The sequence below is a fragment of the Mobula hypostoma genome, unplaced genomic scaffold, assembly GCF_963921235.1.
Source record: "Mobula hypostoma unplaced genomic scaffold, sMobHyp1.1 scaffold_103, whole genome shotgun sequence".
Classification (NCBI taxonomy): Eukaryota; Metazoa; Chordata; class Chondrichthyes; order Myliobatiformes; family Myliobatidae; genus Mobula; species Mobula hypostoma.
The window spans coordinates 298,351-315,858 of record NW_026948206.1 but is presented as its reverse complement, the minus strand read 5'-3'; the positions used below and the strand labels follow the sequence as shown (position 1 = coordinate 315,858).

The 17,508-nt window shown below is 46.9% G+C and overlaps 1 protein-coding gene across 1 annotated transcript; it reads left to right on the top strand.

The window, feature by feature from the left end:
• The first annotated feature begins 1,890 nt into the window (after positions 1–1,890).
• On the top strand, positions 1,891–12,539 carry LOC134341816 (zinc finger protein 850-like). The gene is made up of 2 exons (XM_063039753.1): positions 1,891–1,932; positions 6,164–12,539. Exon 2 carries the CDS (start codon positions 6,641–6,643, stop codon positions 9,524–9,526), a length of 2,886 nt encoding a protein of 961 aa, XP_062895823.1. The 5' UTR covers positions 1,891–1,932; positions 6,164–6,640; the 3' UTR covers positions 9,527–12,539.
• Positions 12,540–17,508: the final 4,969 nt, after the last annotated feature.

Genomic DNA, 17,508 nt, shown 5'->3' with positions numbered 1-17,508 from the left:
TAGAAGATGAAATCTTGTTCCTCCAAATTGTTTTGAGTTGTGACAGTGTTTTATCAGAAGGCACCATGTAGAATAAAATTGTCTCAGTTGAAATGTCCTTCACCCACTGACGTGCTTTGTAAACTTATAGCAGTGTAGAATAGTCAAAGGATTTGTGTATGGGAATCACAGCCACAACAGGTACTTACTGTCTCTAGTGAGTTCACAATAAATAGAGGCCACATTTCTGTCCAGAGTGAGCAAAGAGTTTTACTCAATCTTCACAGCTGCTGCAACACCAGCAACTTCACATCAGGGAGGAAGTTCAAATCAGCTCCGTGTTAAATGTTTAACCATCACAGTGACTGAAGGCAGCTGCAGGTTCATGAGGGACTGTTACTGACAGATTCTGCAGTTCTTACGGCTGCTCATCGCACCCAGGACTGAACCCTGGTCACTGAGCATTGGAGGAGTCCGTTCTGCTGATAATTAGCCTGAAAGTAGACTGATGTTTAATGTTGTGGATCTGTGAAAGATAAATCGGTTCTGTATCAAATCCCGTGTCTCAGGTACTTACTGTCTCTACCACACTCACAATGTACACTAGAGAGGCCACTCGGCCCATCTGGTCCCTGCCCATGTTTCTGTTCCATATCAGTATATCAAAATCTATCCCTGCCGCTCCCCTCTCACTCTCCCTGTGATGACAGGTTGCAGCTAGTCACCACACCGTGCGATAGGAGACTTCCCTTGAATTTCACAGAATCATAGTGTTGTGCCGACCATGTAACCTACTCTGGAAACAGCCTAGAATTACCGTCGCACATAGCCCTCTATTTTACTAAGCTCCACGTACCTATCTAAGCTCTTAAAAGACTCCATTACATCCACCTCCACCACCGTCACCGGCAGTGCATTCCATACGCCCACCGCTCTGACTTCTGCCTTGCAACTACTTCCAAACACCTTAACGCTCTGCCCCCGAGTGTTCGCCATTTCAGTCCAGGGAAAAAAGCAACTGGCTATTCCACGACCAATGCCTCTCATGATTTTATACACCTGTATGAATTCCCTGCAAGATTTTCTCCAGTTTGAATCAGATGATGAGCTCACTGTCGCTTTGACATTCCCCAGGACTCTGGACTAAGGGGGTTAAATTCCTTCTCCGCTGCTCTTTTCAACATTTTGTGTCATTTTCAGTAATTACAAAGACAGCTGGGTTGTTGCAATGCGCCTCTGAAGTCTGACAGCAGACTAGCGAGTGAATGTTCGATGGAGCAGAGTCAGAAACTAGAGTTGGCATCCTGAGTCAGGGCTTTGGGGCTCCAAAAAGAAATGGGGCCTATTATTTACAAGGACGACGAGGAAGTGAATCGGACCGGCAGGATGTGGCTACAAATGAAAGATCAGAAACATTTGGAAACCAGTTGACCGAAAATAATGTGGTTAAATTCTGCAAATTACTGCTGGAAATCAACAGAACAGACAGCAAATGTGGAGAGGAATATAAATAGACAACGATTAGGCCGAGCTCCTTCAGAATGTCTAGACTCCTCTGCTTAGTTGCTGCCTGGACTGCAGAGTTGCTCCAGCATTTTGTGTGTGTGCGTCTCTGTATTTCCAGTAACAGCAGAACCTCTTGTATTTCATATCTACATTTGTAATGGATTGTACTTTGGCATTAGGTACACGTCGATATTGAGTATATTGTTTATGGGAGCCGCTTTCTGCGTTAGAACAGTTGCTGAGTATTCTATATACACAAAAAAACTGAGGTGGACATGGAACTAGTGCTTGCAGAAACTATTAATGGCACCGGGATTACCCATAAGGCCCTGCGTTACAAATTTCGCCGGCGCGGAAACATCGATCATATGCGCAGGCGTCAGGGTTGATCACGCATGCGCGCAGTACACAAAGGCCTCGGCATCACGGCTGCGGGATCGGCTGCAGGTAAGCGAGAATCTCGGGTAGTTGCTGTGAGCTCCGGACTCCGTGACCCGCAATCCCGGGACAGTCCTGCTCTCTTCCCTCTCTCTCAGCCCCACCATCCGTACACGGGCCCCGGGGAGCTTCCGGCTGATGAGGGAATGGGAACCGATGGATCTCTCAGACAGAGCTGAGCTCCAGCTGTCTAAATGCAAGGATCGGGAACTCGGAGAAAGGGAACAAAATCTTTTACATCAGCTGTTGAGAAAATCACCTTTGTTCTGCCTCCAGTCACAAACAAGAGAAAATCTGCAGATGCTGGAAATCCAAGCAACACACACAAATTGCTGGAGGAACTCAGCATTAGTACTCTTTTCCATAGATGCTGCCTGGCCTGCTGAGTTCCTCCAGCATTTTGTGTCTGTTGCTTGTTCTACCCCCTCTTGTTCTGGACTTTTCTACCCGTGAGAACATGTTTTGTCCCACTCTCTCTGGGTACATAATGATATCAAACACCTTTGCCCTGGGAAACAAGTAGCTTTCACATCACAAATGTGTCAGACTCCAATGAGACAGACTGCTGCCCTTCCCTTCATATTCATTGGCATTGCCATCACTGAGTTCACCACCGTCAGTCACCTGGGGGAGGGTTCAGGGGAAATATTTATGTACAATACAGAAACTGGTGTTACACCTGTGTGTATTGTGGCGATGCAAAAGTTGCTGGAGAATTAGCAAGTGGGAAGATGTGGAGTGATATTTGGAAATCTGACTTTTTTAAGTGTCATTTAGCAAGCAAATCAGATATGGACAATGTGCAAAAGCTCTGGCAAGAAAATCCTTCATTACCTGTTACAGGCCTGCAACATAGGTTGTGTGAGAGTGCAGATGAACTCGTTCGAAGCCAGAGGAGATCAAAGTTCTTACTGACAGTGATTTGCTAGCTGTTGAAATAAATACCTCTCTATAGAAAATTCATGATGCAGATGTTGTCACTGTGTAAAAAAAATGCACGGTACAAGCTTTATGTGCACACTCGTCATTACAAATTAGAGCGGAAATTGGTGGGAGGGTGAGGAGACCTCCAGTGTCCCTGATGCCCTCACCTATAAGATGTGCATCCAGCTGCAGCTTGTAACCCCGCACTTTAAGGAGTTGGATCTTGAAATGGATGATTTCCAGATCATCCAGGAGTTGGAGGGGGTGATAGATATAACATGAATAGAGGTGAGTTACACCCTAGGTGTAGGACACAGGAAACTGGGTGAGAGTCAGGAAGGGGAATCAGGTTAAATGGCCATCGCAGAGTAATCTTGTGTCCATCCCACACAACAACAGGTGGGTCCACTTTAGAAACTGTTGGGGGGATTACTGACAGAGGAAAGTCAAAGGGGTGAGAGGGGATTCGTTAGTGAGGGGAACAGAACAAGAGGGGACTAATATCCCAGTGGTGAGGCTCGCTAGTGCTAGTGTGGGGAGAGGGTGATGTGGTTAAAATAAGTTGTAGGGGGAATGGGAGCCAGACTGACAGAACAGATAGTGGGGAGGGTGAATTGAATTGAATTGACTTTATTACATACATCCTTCATATACATGAGGAGTAGAAGTCTATACGCTACGTCTCTGACTAAATCAGCAATGTGTAATTTATAGTAATTTATAATAAACAGTTTGTACATAGGACAGTCAATATAACATAGAAATGCAATTGTATCAGCATGAATTAATCAGTCTGATGGCCTGGTGGAAGATGATGTCCCGGAGCCTGTTGGTCGTTTTGCTGTGGTACCGTTTCCTCGATGGTAGCAGCAGGAACAGTTTGTGGTTGTGGTGAACTGGGTCCCCAATATCCTTTGGGCCCTTTTTACACACCTGTCTCTGTAAATGTCCTGAATAGTGGGAAGTTCACATCTGCAGATGAGCTGGGCTGTCCACACCACTCTGCAGGTTCCTGCGATTAAGGGAAGTACAGTTCCCATACCAGGCAGTGATGTAGCCAGTCATGATGCTCTCAGTTGTGTCCCTGTAGAAAGTTCTTAGGATTTGGGGCCCCGTCCCAAACTTCTTCAACCATCTGAGGTGAAAGAGGTGCTACTGTGTTTTTTTCACTACACAGCCGGTATGTACAGACCATGTGAGATCCTCGGTAATGTTTATGCCGAGGAACTTAAAGCTGTTCACCCTCTCAACCCCAGATCCATTGATGTCAACAGGGGTTAGCCTGTCTCCATTCCTCCTGTCGTCCACAATCAGCTCCTTTGTTTTTGTGACAATGAGCGAGGGTTTGTTTTCTTGACACCAGTCAGATGTTGTTCAGACCTCAGACAGAGTCAGCAATCAAATGGTTGAGCATGGAGCGATGAATGTGCTGAGCTGTGTATATCACAATGCAAGAAGCATCGTAGGAAAGCCAGATGAGCTCAGGACAGGGAATTATGATATTGTAGCCATTATTGGGACTTGTTTGCACCCAACAGTCTGAGGGATTTAGAGGAACAAATTTGTAGAGAGATTGCAGACCATGCCAAGAAACAAAGGTGTGATTTTAACTTTCCATATATTGAATGGGACTCCCATACTGTAAAAGATGTCGAGGGGTAGAGGTTGCCAAATGTGCCCTTAATCAGTTCGTAGAATTCCCGACATAGAAGTGTGCAATGAGCTGTTAGGAAATGATCCAGGGCTGATGACCAAAATTAGTGATCATAATGCCATGAGGTTCAAAGTAAATATGGCAAAAGGGAGGTCTGCACTACGGGTTGAGATTCTAAATTGGAGAAAGGTCAATTTTGATGGTATCGGAAAGGATCTGACAAGTGTGGTTTGGGACAGGCTGTTTTCTGGCAAAGGAGTACTTGGTAAGTGGGAGTTCTTCAGAAGTAAAGTTTTGAGGGTGTAGAGTTTGTATGTGCCTATCAAAATAAAAGTTGAAAGGTAACTGATGCAGGGAACCTTGGTTTTCAAGAGATATTGAGGCCCCGGATATTTTGTTCCTCTGAATGTCTCAGACTGTTGGGTGCTACAAAGACTCATTAGTGACTACAATATCATAATTCCACGCCCTGAGCTCATCTGACATCTTTTTTAGTCATCTTCTGTTGCTTTCTAAAAGCTTCCCAATAGATTTTGCTCTTTTGTTTGCCCTCTCTTTGCTTTTTATGTTGGCTTTGGCTTCTCATTTCATCCACAGTTGTGTCCTCCTGCCTTTCCAAAGCTTCCACTTCTTTGGGATGTATCGATCACTCAGCTCATGAATTGCTCCCAGAAACTCCAGCCATTGCTGCTCCGTTGTCACTCCTACCTTTTTCCTTCCAGACCAGTTTGTCCAGCTGCTCTGTCATAGAAACATGGAGAAGTTCAGCACAGAAACAGGCTATTTGGCCCATCTAGTCAATGCCGAAAAAAACATTTAATCTGCAACTACCTGCACTGGGACCATCGCCCTCCATACCCCCACCATCCAGGCTGCCATCCAGACAACTTTTACATGGTGAAAACGAGCTCATATTCATCACTTGTGCTGACACTCTCACGACCATTTCAGTAAAGAGCTTTTCCAAATGTTTCTGTTTAATTTTCACCTTCCCCACTTACCCATGACCTCTGGTTGTCATCCCACCCAACCTCAGTGGGAAAAACTGCTTGCATTTACCCTGTTTATACCCTCATAATTTTGTATACTTCTTACAAATCCTCAAAGCAATGTGTACTTTCCTTGTTTATGTTTAGAGACTTTTTTAGATGTATAAGATGATGAGGGGCATTGATCATGTGGCCAGCCAGAGGTTTTTTCCCAGGGCTGAAATGGCTAACACGAGGGGGCATAATTTTAAGGTGCTTGGAAATAGATACTGAGGGGAAGTCAGGGGTAAGTTTTTTTACACAGAGAGTGGTAGGTGCGTGGAATGCACTGCCGGCTATTTGTGTGAGAGTGTTTCAGTTACTGTGGGGCCAGGAACCCATGCAGCTCAGTGGGAACAGGGAATAATACCAATAGAGAGAGTCAAACTGAGTCAGGTCACAGATTGGAGATGGCAGAAATGCCCCATTCTTATAGAGACAGGAAGAGCATCAGAGAATTTGATGGTCATTCCAGATCCCAGCTCTGTGCCCAGTTAGAAGATGATTTCTCTCTCCAACTTGGGTTGAACTTCACTGTAATAGTGTGATGCGAGAATACACGTTAACAACTCAAGTGACCTCATCTGAAAGGTTTTCCAACACTGATTGATGGATTTTGTAAATTTTTTTACAGGTTAAAAATGACAAGGAATTTGTCTACTGGAATCTCGAACAGAACACACCAGTTTTGCTGTCTCTGTCCAGATATTTAATAGTCATAGTCATACTTTATTGATCCCGGGGGAAAATGGTTTTCGTTACAGTTGCACCATACAGTGGAAGAAGTGAAACAAGGCATTCACTCAATCATCCCTCCTGCTCAGATGATGGGGAGTGATTCTCTCGATCATCAGACCGATTGGCATACCCGTCATTTTACACAGGGGGGAATCCATTCATCTGATCATACAGTGGGAATGAATTCAATCGGTCATCTCAACTGAAGGTACGTCATCAAGTTCACACTGGGACAAGGCCATTCACCTGTTCTGTGTGTGAGAAGGGATTGAGTCGGTCTTTCCATCTGTGGACACACCAGTCAGTTCACCCTGGGCAGGGGCTGGTTGTCTGCTGAACTTGTTGGGAAGAATTCACTCGATCATCTGACCTAATGTCTCACCAGCGAGTTCACACCGGGGAGCAGCCGTTCACCTGCTCGGACTGCGGGAAGGGATTCACTCGCTCATCTAAATTGAAGGTACATCAGCGAGTTCACACTGGAGAGAGGCCATTCATCTGCTCGGAATGTGGGAAAGGATTCACTCAATCATACCATCTGCTGACACACCAGCGAGTTCACACTGGGGAGAGACCGTTCACCTGCTCAGACTGCGGGAAGGGATTCACTTGCTCATCTAAACTGAAGGTACATCAGCGAGTTCACACTGGGGAGAGGCCATTCATCTGCTCAGACTGTGGGAAGGGATTCACTTGGTCAACCGATCTGCTGACACACCAGTCAGTTCACTCTGGGGAGAGACCATTCACCTGCTCAGTCTGTGGGAAGGGATTCACTTGCTCATCTCAACTGAAGGTGCATCAGCGAGTTCACACTGGGGAGAGGCCATTCACCTGCTCAGATTGTGGGAAGGGATTCACTTGCTCATTTAAACTGAAGGTACATCAGCGAGTTCACACTGGGGAGAGGCCATTCAGCTGCTCAGATTGTGGGAAGGGATTCACTTGCTCATCTAAACTGAAGGTACATCAGCGAGTTCACACTGGGGAGAGGCCGTTCACCTGCTCAGTCTGTGGGAAGGGATTCACATGCTCATCTCAACTGAAGGTGCATCAGAGAGTTCACACTGGGGAGAGGCCGTTCACCTGCTCAGAATGTGGAAGGGGATTCACTGTGTCATCCGAACTGCTAATACACAAGTCAGTTCACACTGAGGAGAGGCCGTTCACCTGCTCAGTCTGTAGGAAAGGATTCACTTGCTCATCTCAACTGAAGGTGCATCAGCGAGTTCACACTGGAGAGAGGCCGTTCACCTGCTCAGACTGTGGGAAGGGATTCACTACATCATCCCAACTGAAAGTACATCAGCGAGTTCACACTGGGGAGAGGCCGTTCACCTGCTCAGACTGTGGGAACGGATTCACTCAGTCATCTCATCTGAAGGTGCATCAGAGAGTTCACACTGGGGAGAGGCCATTCACCTGCTCAGACTGTGGGAAGGGATTCACTCGGTCATCTAAACTGAAGTTACATCAACGACTTCACACTGGGGAGAGGCCGTTCACCTGCTCGGTCTGTGGGAAGGGATTCACTACATCATCTGAACTCAAAGTACATCAGCGAGTTCACACTGGGGAGAGGCCGTTCACCTGCTCAGAATGTGGAAGGGGATTCACTCGGTCATCCCAACTGCTGGTACACAAGTCAGTTCACACTGGGGAGAGGCCGTTCACCTGCTCAGAATGTGGAAGGGGATTCACTGTGTCATCCGAACTGCTAATACACAAGTCAGTTCACACTGAGGAGAGGCCGTTCACCTGCTCAGTCTGTGGGAAAGGATTCACTTGCTCATCTCAACTGAAGGTGCATCAGCGAGTTCACACTGGAGAGAGGCCGTTCACCTGCTCAGACTGTGGGAAGGGATTCACTACATCATCCCAACTGAAAGTACATCAGCGAGTTCACACTGGGGAGAGGCCATTCACCTGTTCAGATTGTGGGAAGGGATTCACTTGCTCATCTAAACTGCAGGTACATCAGCGAGTTCACACTGGAGAGAGGCCGTTCACTTGCTCAGTCTGTGGGAAGGGATTCACTCAGTCATCTCAACTGAAGGTACATCAGAGAGTTCACACTGGGGAGAGGCCGTTCACCTGCTCAGACTGCGGGAAGGGATTCCCTCGGTCATCCAGCCTACTGGTACACATGTCAGTTCACACTGGGGAGAAGCCGTTCACCTGTTCAGACTGTGGGAAGGGATTCACTCAGTCATCCAGCCTACTGGTACACATGTCAGTTCACACTGGGGAGTGGCCATTCACCTGTTCAGACTGCGGGAAGGGATTCACTCAGTCATCTCAACTGAAAGTACATCAGCGAGTTCACACTGGGGAGAGGCCATTCACCTGTTCAGACTGCGGGAAGGGATTCCTTCGGTCATCCAGCCTACTGGTACACATGTCAGTTCACACTGGGGAGAAGCCGTTCACCTGTTCAGACTGTGGGAAAGGATTCACTCAGTCATCCAGCCTACTGGTACACATGTCAGTTCACACTGGGGAGTGGCCATTCACCTGTTCAGACTGCGGGAAGGGATTCAGTCGGTCATCTCAACTGAAAGTACATCAGCGAGTTCACACTGGGGAGAGGCCATTCACCTGTTCAGACTGTGGGAAGGGATTCACTCAGTCATCTCAACTGAAAGTACATCAGCGAGTTCACACTGGGGAGAGGCCATTCACCTGTTCAGACTGTGGGAAGGGATTCACTCGGTCATCTCAACTGAAAGAACATCAGCGAGTTCACACCGGGGAGAGGCCATTCACCTGCTCAGACTGTGGGAAGGGATTCACACAGTCATCTCATCTGATGGTACATCAGAGAGTTCACACTGGGGAGAGGCCGTTCACCTGCTCTGTGTGTGGGGAGGGATTCACTCAGTCATCTGAACTGAAGGTACATCAGCGAGTTCACACTGGGGAGATGCCGTTCACCTGCTCAGACTGTGGGAAGGGATTCACTTGCTCATTCCACCTACAGAGACATCAGCGTGTTCACACTGGGGAGAGGCCATTCAACTGCTCAGAGTGTGGGAAAGGATTCACACAGTCATCTCATCTGAAGTTACATCAGCGTGTTCACACTGGGGAGAGGCCGTTCACCTGCTCAGACTGTGGGAAGGGATTCACTACATCATCCCAACTGAAAGTACATCAGCGAGTTCACACTGGGGAGAGGCCATTCACCTGCTCAGACTGTGGGAAGGGATTCACTTGGTCATCTCAACTGCAGAGACACCAGCAAGTTCACAATGGGTAGAGGCTGATCACCTGCTCAGACTCTGGGAAGAGATTCTGTCAGCCATATCAACCAAATGTGCATCATTGAGTTCACACTGGGGAGAGGTTGTTCACCTGCTGTGAATGTGGGAAGCGATTCACTCAGTCATCTAACCTTATCTAACTCGCGCTTCGGCTGGCAGCGTAATATAGGGGGTGATAGTCCCCCAGCCCGGCCCAACTTCAGAAATCTCGTTTGGGTGGATGCTGCATGATGTGTCCCCGGTTACAAATCAGTACCCTGTGTGACGGGGTCCTGAATTACCCCTATGAACTGTGCTCGATTACCCCTATTAACTGTGCTTTTGAAAAGAGAGAGAGAGAGAGTTATTTAACATCGATAGCTTGTTTTGAAAGAGAGAGAGACAAAGACTAACTGTGGGACTGTCACTTTAAGGCACAAGAAAGAACTCGTTAACTTTAGGCATTCTGCTGAGTTGGAGAAAGCACCGAGCAGCTCGTAAGTTGCAATTGTAACCGAAGGCGGTATTATTTAATGGACACTTGATGTCATATTTTTGGCAGGTTGTTGACACTTTCTTCAAGGATTTTTGCCTGCTTGGAGTTCTTTCACAGGGAGAGAATGGAAGAGTTATTTGAATGATAGTTGACGCTCAGCACGGGAAGATAAAATAGGTCAGATGATAGACCTCAGACACATGTTTGGACACTGAATGAGCATTGTTGTGCCCGCAGGTAAAGTGGGTTTTGGAGGATCGATCCATCGCTCTTGCAGTGGAAAGAGGAAAAGGGTTGACTCGTGGGGAGTTGTCCATGTGTCCACCCTTGCCTGAGGGATAGCTCCACCATAGAAAACCAGTCCCCTTTGTTAAACTCACAGTCGGTGACTTTTAAAGGATTTCAAAGGACAACGAGAAGATCAACGGCATCAGCTCACCTGAAGACTCAAATCTCTGTCTCCCTCTCTCTCCATCACTACTCAACTCAATACCACGAACTGAACTGAACTGAACTTTACTTATCATCGTAAGACTGTATCTTTTTACCCCTAGACTTAAAGAAGCTTGGTTTTTTATACATATATATTCCACACTTACTTTTATGTAATCATTACTAACCTGTTTGATTTATCTACATTTATATTATTGTATTGCGTAGTTACTAATAAATATTATTAGTTTATAGCAATACTGGACTTCAAAGTGTTTTCCATCTCTGCTGGTTCTTTATTCCCGTCACAGGCTACGTATACAAAATTGGGGCTCGTCCGGGATATGAACCCTGGACCTCTTACAAAATTGGGGCCTGCATCAGTGTTATGAACAAAATTGGTTGGGAGGCTTGTTTGAATTGATTGGGGAAAATCCCGTTTGATTTGGTTGTGTGGAAATGCAGCAGAAATGGATGTTAGTATTGAGGATGAGCTTCAGCTTCTGTTGGAAAAATTAAGAATGGAGCATGAATTGAAATTAAAACGGCTTGAGAGAGGCTAGAAAGGCAGCAAGATGTAGACAAGAGGCAGCAAGACAGAGCGAAGGGTAGGAAAACAGAGAGAAGAGGCAGAAAGACAGAGACAGCCGAGATGGAGATATGGCAATGTGAAGATCAGGTGGCAGACGACAAGCAGAAGCGGTTCAAGCTGGAAAAGATAGGGAAGTTGCAGCAAAGAGGTTTAGTGTTGGACCCTGATGATTTTTACAGCTCGGAAGGGCTTGTTTTGTGTGATGAATTGAAAAGTTGTGTTCTTGATGATGTAAGGGCATACCCTGATGCAGAGGATGCCGCTACCCTGCAGGGGTTTGATAAGAAAGCAGACAAAGAAGTTTTAACCCACGAGGTTGAGTTTACTCCCAAAGAGAATTTGCCAGAGAATAGCTGGGAGGTTCGGGGTGACCTTGAATTTGAAACTGGGACAAATGATGACAGCCCAGAAGAGGCAGCTGTCCCGATTTAATGTGTTCAGGTTGTGGAAGTACCTGTGAATTCACAGGGTTCTGAACCTTATGTTAAAGCTCAGTTAAAATCTGAGGTGCCTGACTTGGTTGAAAAGGAATGCAGGTTTTGTGTGTCAGATGATCTTGGTTCAGTGAATAAGGGGTTAACCTTGGTACTGGTGGAATGTGAGGATTCTCAGTTACTTGTATTAGACCGTGGTTTAAAGGCTGGTGAAGAAGTGGGTTCTGGTGAGGTCAGTGTTGCTGAAAATAATGGGAAAAGTGCTGTTCCTGGACTTTTGGATAAAGTGCTGGAAAAGTTTGGATTGGTTGCGCGACCTTTGACCCTGCTTGCGGGACAAAGGCCTGCCGAGCAAGGATGTGCTACTCTGTGGAATTTTGTTTGGACACTTCAGCACCTGCAAGCTAATTCAGTGTAATATTATGGAGATAAGTCGGAGAAATTTGATGAACGGATTGTTTGGTCTCTTCCATAATGTATACATGGTTCCCATAAGCCTGATGATGGTGCTGAGTTTAGTAAGCAATGGAGACATGTTGACAGCTCTCCACGATAAGAGTGTTTCAGCAATTCAGCTGATGAGCAGAGCTGCTGTTGAGGCCTACGGTAGGAAAACCAGAGGTTTAAATTATAATGATGTATCACAGACTTTTCTACCTTCCAGATTTCGGCAGGACTTTGAGAGTAAGGTGTATGGGAAAGACTTGTCTTTATTGAGGAAGGTATTTACAGAGAGCATTTTCGGTGGCTGCAATGCTGGGTCCCATTAGCGGTATCAGTGCACATTTACTATGAGTTCGCAGTATTTTGTGAATAAAACGCGCCCGAGTCGTTTTAATGGCTTTGTAAAAGTTTCAAACCTTCAGCTGAATAACGAGGAAAAGAATATCAACCCTCTTACAGTCTCGTCATTATGTCAGGCACCACCTCTTAATGGGAACAAAACGATTGCGGGATTGAAGGGGCGAGTATAAATTCCGGGATCAGCGAACATTTACCGTGAGTTCGTAAGATTTTGCGAATAAAACATGCCCCGTTCGTGTTATGTGCTTAATAAAAAGTAGAGACCTTTACTTCCATTACGAGGAAACCAAAAAAACTATTCCCCTTACATTCTTGTGATGAAACGAGAGCGGAGCACGTGTGATGTTGGTGAGATTTGGAGAAGTGCGATATTGTAGTGTCTATATATATATATGTGTGTGTGTGTGTGTGTGTGTGAGAGAGAGAGAGACTGGGAAAGAGCGGAACGTGGTTAAACTGGAAGCGGCAGAAAATATTTTCGAGGAATATGCCATGACTAGGGTGTCTGAGTTATCGGAAGAGTTTGTCCAGCCTGGGTATTTATTGCTTGGAACTTCGGACATTGAGAGGCAACCAGATGGAAACGATTAAAGTTGCCGAAGGTTCAGGGAAGTTGGACAATGAGAGTTCAGGTTCCCGCTGACTACTGGAGTCTATAATACAGCTCCACTACAGTGACCCATCCTGTTGGTAAGTTCTACCCACAGTCACTGTGCGACTGGAGTTCAGGGAAGGGAGGCAATTCACATGCATTTTTCTTAATTTTGCAATCACTACTGTAGGTCTGCAGGGGCGGGTACAAATTTTGAGATCAGAGCACATATACTGCGAGTTCGCAAGATTTTGTAGTAATCCCCTTTCACTCTGGTCATTACGTCACGCACCACCTTTTATTGCGAACACAACAACTCAATGACGGTGTTTGTGAATTACATCACGCCGCTTCAATCACGGACCAGTTGTGCCATTTGCCACCATTAACATCACCTACAATTGAATCTGCCAGCCAGGCCTGTGGTGGCGGAGGGCAGAATCGGTGTTGCATCAACCCCGGTGTTGGGATCATTGCACAGTCACTGTACAGTCTCCTTTTGACTCGGGTCCTCCGGTCCCGGCAACCAAATTCGTGAATTATTTCTGCGCCTTTCTAGATTAATCACGTCCTGCCAGAGTCGGGCGACCAGAGATGTAGAGTACTCCAGCTGTGGTGTTAAAAGTTAAAATTAAGGTCTATCCCGAACCCTGTGCCCCGTCAGGCCGGTGCTTATGCCGGTTTCTGTGGCGTGAAGCGACTGAGAGTACGAGTACTCCCCCCCCACCCCCTGGATAGGACACCAGTCTATCACCAGGTTAACCCCCAGCATTTGCCGGTACCCATTCTCAGCTGGGTGAACTGGAGCGGTGTGTGGTTAAGTGCCTTGCTCAAAGACACAACACGCTGCCTTGGCCGAGACTCGAACCCACGACCATCAGGTGGTGAGCCCAACGCCCGAACCACCTGGCCACGCGTCGCACAGCCGTGGTGTCGCCTGCATGGAAAAGTACAGAACGGGAACAGGCCCTCCTGCCCAGTGCGTTACTCTGAACCAACCGAACTGACAACTTCATGACTAACTACACCAGTTCCTTCTGCCTACACAAGGTGCACATCCTTCCATTATTACACTTTCATGTGGTATCTGATAACCTCCATCGAATCGGCCTCCACCATCACATTCGGCAATCCTTCCAGACACCCGCCACGATGAGAATGAAAAAAACAACTTGTAAAGAACATCTCCTTTAAACATTCTGAGTCAGCGTTACAGCAGGAGTGGACGGAAATGGTACTAAATGACACGAAATTTAAAAAAAAAATAATAAATAAACAAACAAATAAACAAATAAATAAATAAATAGTGCGGAAAAGGAGTAAAAGAGTCTCGACCAGAAACGTCGACTGCACTTTTTTTTCGATAGATGCTACCCGGCCTGTTGAGTCCCTCCAGCATTTTGTGCGTGTTGTTTTGGATTTCCAGCATCGGAAGGTTTTCTCTTGCATGTGATGTGGTTTCCCCCTTTCACTTTAACTGCATGCCCTCTGACAATAGACATTTCTTCCTTCAGGGAAAATAGATGCCGTCTGCCCACTCTGTCTGTACATCCCATATTCCCAGACTCTTCTGTGTGGCCTTTCTCAGCGTCCGCTACTCCAGAGAAAACATCCCTAGGTTGCCCAGTCTCCCCTTATCCAGGCAGCTTCTACTCACCGTCCAAAGCATCCTCATTTTCCTCTGACAGGCCAGATGCGGTTCAAGGAGTGATTCATAAAACTGCAACATAACAACCTGACACTGGAACTCAGTGCCGCGACTACTGAAAGCAAACAGGCCGTACGCCTTCTTTACCATCCCACTATCCTGTGCAGCCGCTGTCAGGGAGCTGTGAACTGGATCCCAAGGTCCCTCTGTAGATTAACACCAGACATCAACACAACCCGATCTCACCCCATGACATCTACCCAGCAATCCCGGTGAATCTCCTCTGCAGTCTTCCAGCACAAAACATCTTTTCTGCCGAATGCTAACCAGAACAGAATGCATAATAGTCATAGTCATAGCCATAGTCATAGTCATACTTTACTGATCCCGGAGGAAATTAGTTTTCGTTACAGTTGCACCATAAATAATAAATAGTAATAAAACCATAAATAGTTAAATAGTAGTATGTAAATTATTTATGCAGGAAATAAGTCCAGGACCAGCCTATTGGCTCAGGGTGTCTGACCCTCCAAGGGAGGAGCTGTAAAGTTTGATGGCCACAGGCAGGAATGACTTCCTATCACACTTTGTGTTGCATCTCGGTGGATGTCAAGAAACTCAGCAGGTCAGCCAGGATTTATTGAGATATATAGATTTGATATTTCGGACGAGATCCTTCCCTTTTAACGTTCACACAGGCCCCTCAGCCCAGCTCTTCTATGTGGACCAGGTGACGACCTAAACTCGTTTCGTCTGCCTACGTCTGACCCATCTCCTCTGAAGAAGGAATCAGCTTGAATGTACATCTCAATCGCTTTGGCACCTGGGCTGAAGGGTATTTTCCCGACTGGAAAAGTCTGTGACTAAACTTTCAGTATCCTGTACGTATCGAAAATGCCTTTTAAATTTGTACTGCGCCAATAAGGAGATCGTGCCCTGTCTCTTAAAGAGCGTTAAGGTGGATAATCTTCCAGAGCCTGGGGGGCTACACTGCACCTTATTGAGAGACCCAGCAGATGACACTACTGGGGACTTCAGCAATGCTTTCGTGTTCTCTCTAACCACAAACAATGTCCCAGAAAGCCAGTGATAAAAGTTATTACAGCATTGAAGCAGCCGGGTGGATGATCCTGGAAGGTAAGGACCCACCTCACGTCAGGGATATGCACATTACTGCGGAGGATTCTGTGGGATAGGATGCAGAGTTATCGAACTAGACAATCGATCCCCATGTCGTTTCCTTTCAATGCGAGTCAGCAGCAGGTCTCTACAAAGCGCAACAAACATTTCAGGTTGGAAGTACTTGTGTGTGTATCCTCTATCGACCTCTAGAGAGGGGAGGAAAATCGGTGAGAGATGGACATTCCGTCGCCCCTCTCCACCATTTCTACCAACGGTACACCACTTCGCATACCCTCCACCCGCCTCCACAACCCTCCCCAACTCCGTCAGCCCTACCTGCCCTGCGCCGCAATCAGCCTCTGTGAACTCCTCTCCCCCGTTTCCAGTTCAGAGCCTCCGTCACCCCTCCACTCGCTATACACTTTAGCGTATCTGTCGCACCCTCCCATCCCTACAAACAACCCCCCTCCTCCCGTACGCCCACGCCGTCTCCGACAACCCCTCACTCCTCTATATAGTTCCCGCTCTCCGTCATCCCCTCCCCTCCCGCCACATGTCAGCGCGCCCGTCACTCCCTCGCTCCCCTGAACCCTCCACGGTTTACTCGTCTCTGCGCTGAACCGAGACAACAGTGACGACTGTCTCGTGGCCGTGCACGCTCGTGCACTGTAGTTGCTTGCTCGATATTTCTCTCAGTGCACATTTGGTATTTGATTTTTTTTTTCCCTTTGCTTTGCGGAGAGTTTGATATTGTGCAGGAATGCCTGAACTGTGGCCAGTTAGAGGATGAGGTGTTGTTCCTCCAAACTGTTTTGAGCTGTGACAGAGTTTCTATTAGACGTCACCAGGAGACTAAAATTATCCCAGCTGAAATGTCCTTCACCCACTTGACGTGCTTTGTAAACTATTAACAGGTAGAAAAGGCAAAGGATTTGTGCATGGGAATCACAAACACAACAGCACGTTAGTCCCGCTGTATCTGTCAGTTCACCAGCGCTTGAATGCCGCCGATCCCTGAATGTGGAGACGGAGATGCTGGAGAAGACAGCGCCCCACTCGCTACAAGGAGAGCCCGGTCACGTGTCCATGTCCGTGATCTGATTGGATACATCGCCATGACGTTATAGCAGTGTGACGTCATTCACTGGCTCTCATTTTGGAAGGGATTCAGTGGGACATCCCAGATACACCAACAGCTTCTCACCGGGAAGCGGCCGGTCACCTGCTCCGTGTGTGCGAAGAGACTCATTCAGTTAACCCACCTTGTGATGCTCCAGTGAGTTCACAATAAATAGAGGCCACATTTCTGTCCGGAGTGAGTAAAGAGATTTACTCAATCATCCCAGCTGCTGCAACACCAGCAACTTCACATCAGGGAGGAAGGTCAAATTAGCTCTGTGTTAAATCACGGTGACTGCAGGCAGCTGCAGGTTCATGAGGGATTGTTACTGACAGATTCTGCAGTTCTTGCGGCTGCTCATCGCACCCAGGACTGAACCCTGGTCACTGAGCATTGGAGGAATCTGTTCTGCTGATGTTAGCCTTAAACTAGATTGATGTTTAATATTGTGGATCTTTGAAAGATAAATCAGTTCTGTATCATATCCTGTGTACTTACAGTCTCTACCACACTCACAACGTACACTAGAGAGGCCACTCAGCCCGTCTGATCCCTGCCCATGTTTCTGTTCCATATGTATATGATCCTTGCCGTTCCCCTCTCACCCTCCCTGTGATGACAGATTGCAGCCAGTCACCACTGCGTGGGATAGGAGACTTCCCTTGAATTTCATAAACTTCATAAACTTCATAGAAATCTACAGCACATTACAGACAATTTGGCCCGAGGTTGTGGGTAACTTACTCCAGAAACTGCCGC

Coding starts and splice junctions, on each gene's coding strand:
- LOC134341816 (XM_063039753.1), top strand. CDS start 6,641: ATGTCTCACCAGCGAGTTCACACCGGGGAGCAGCCGTTCACCTGCTCG.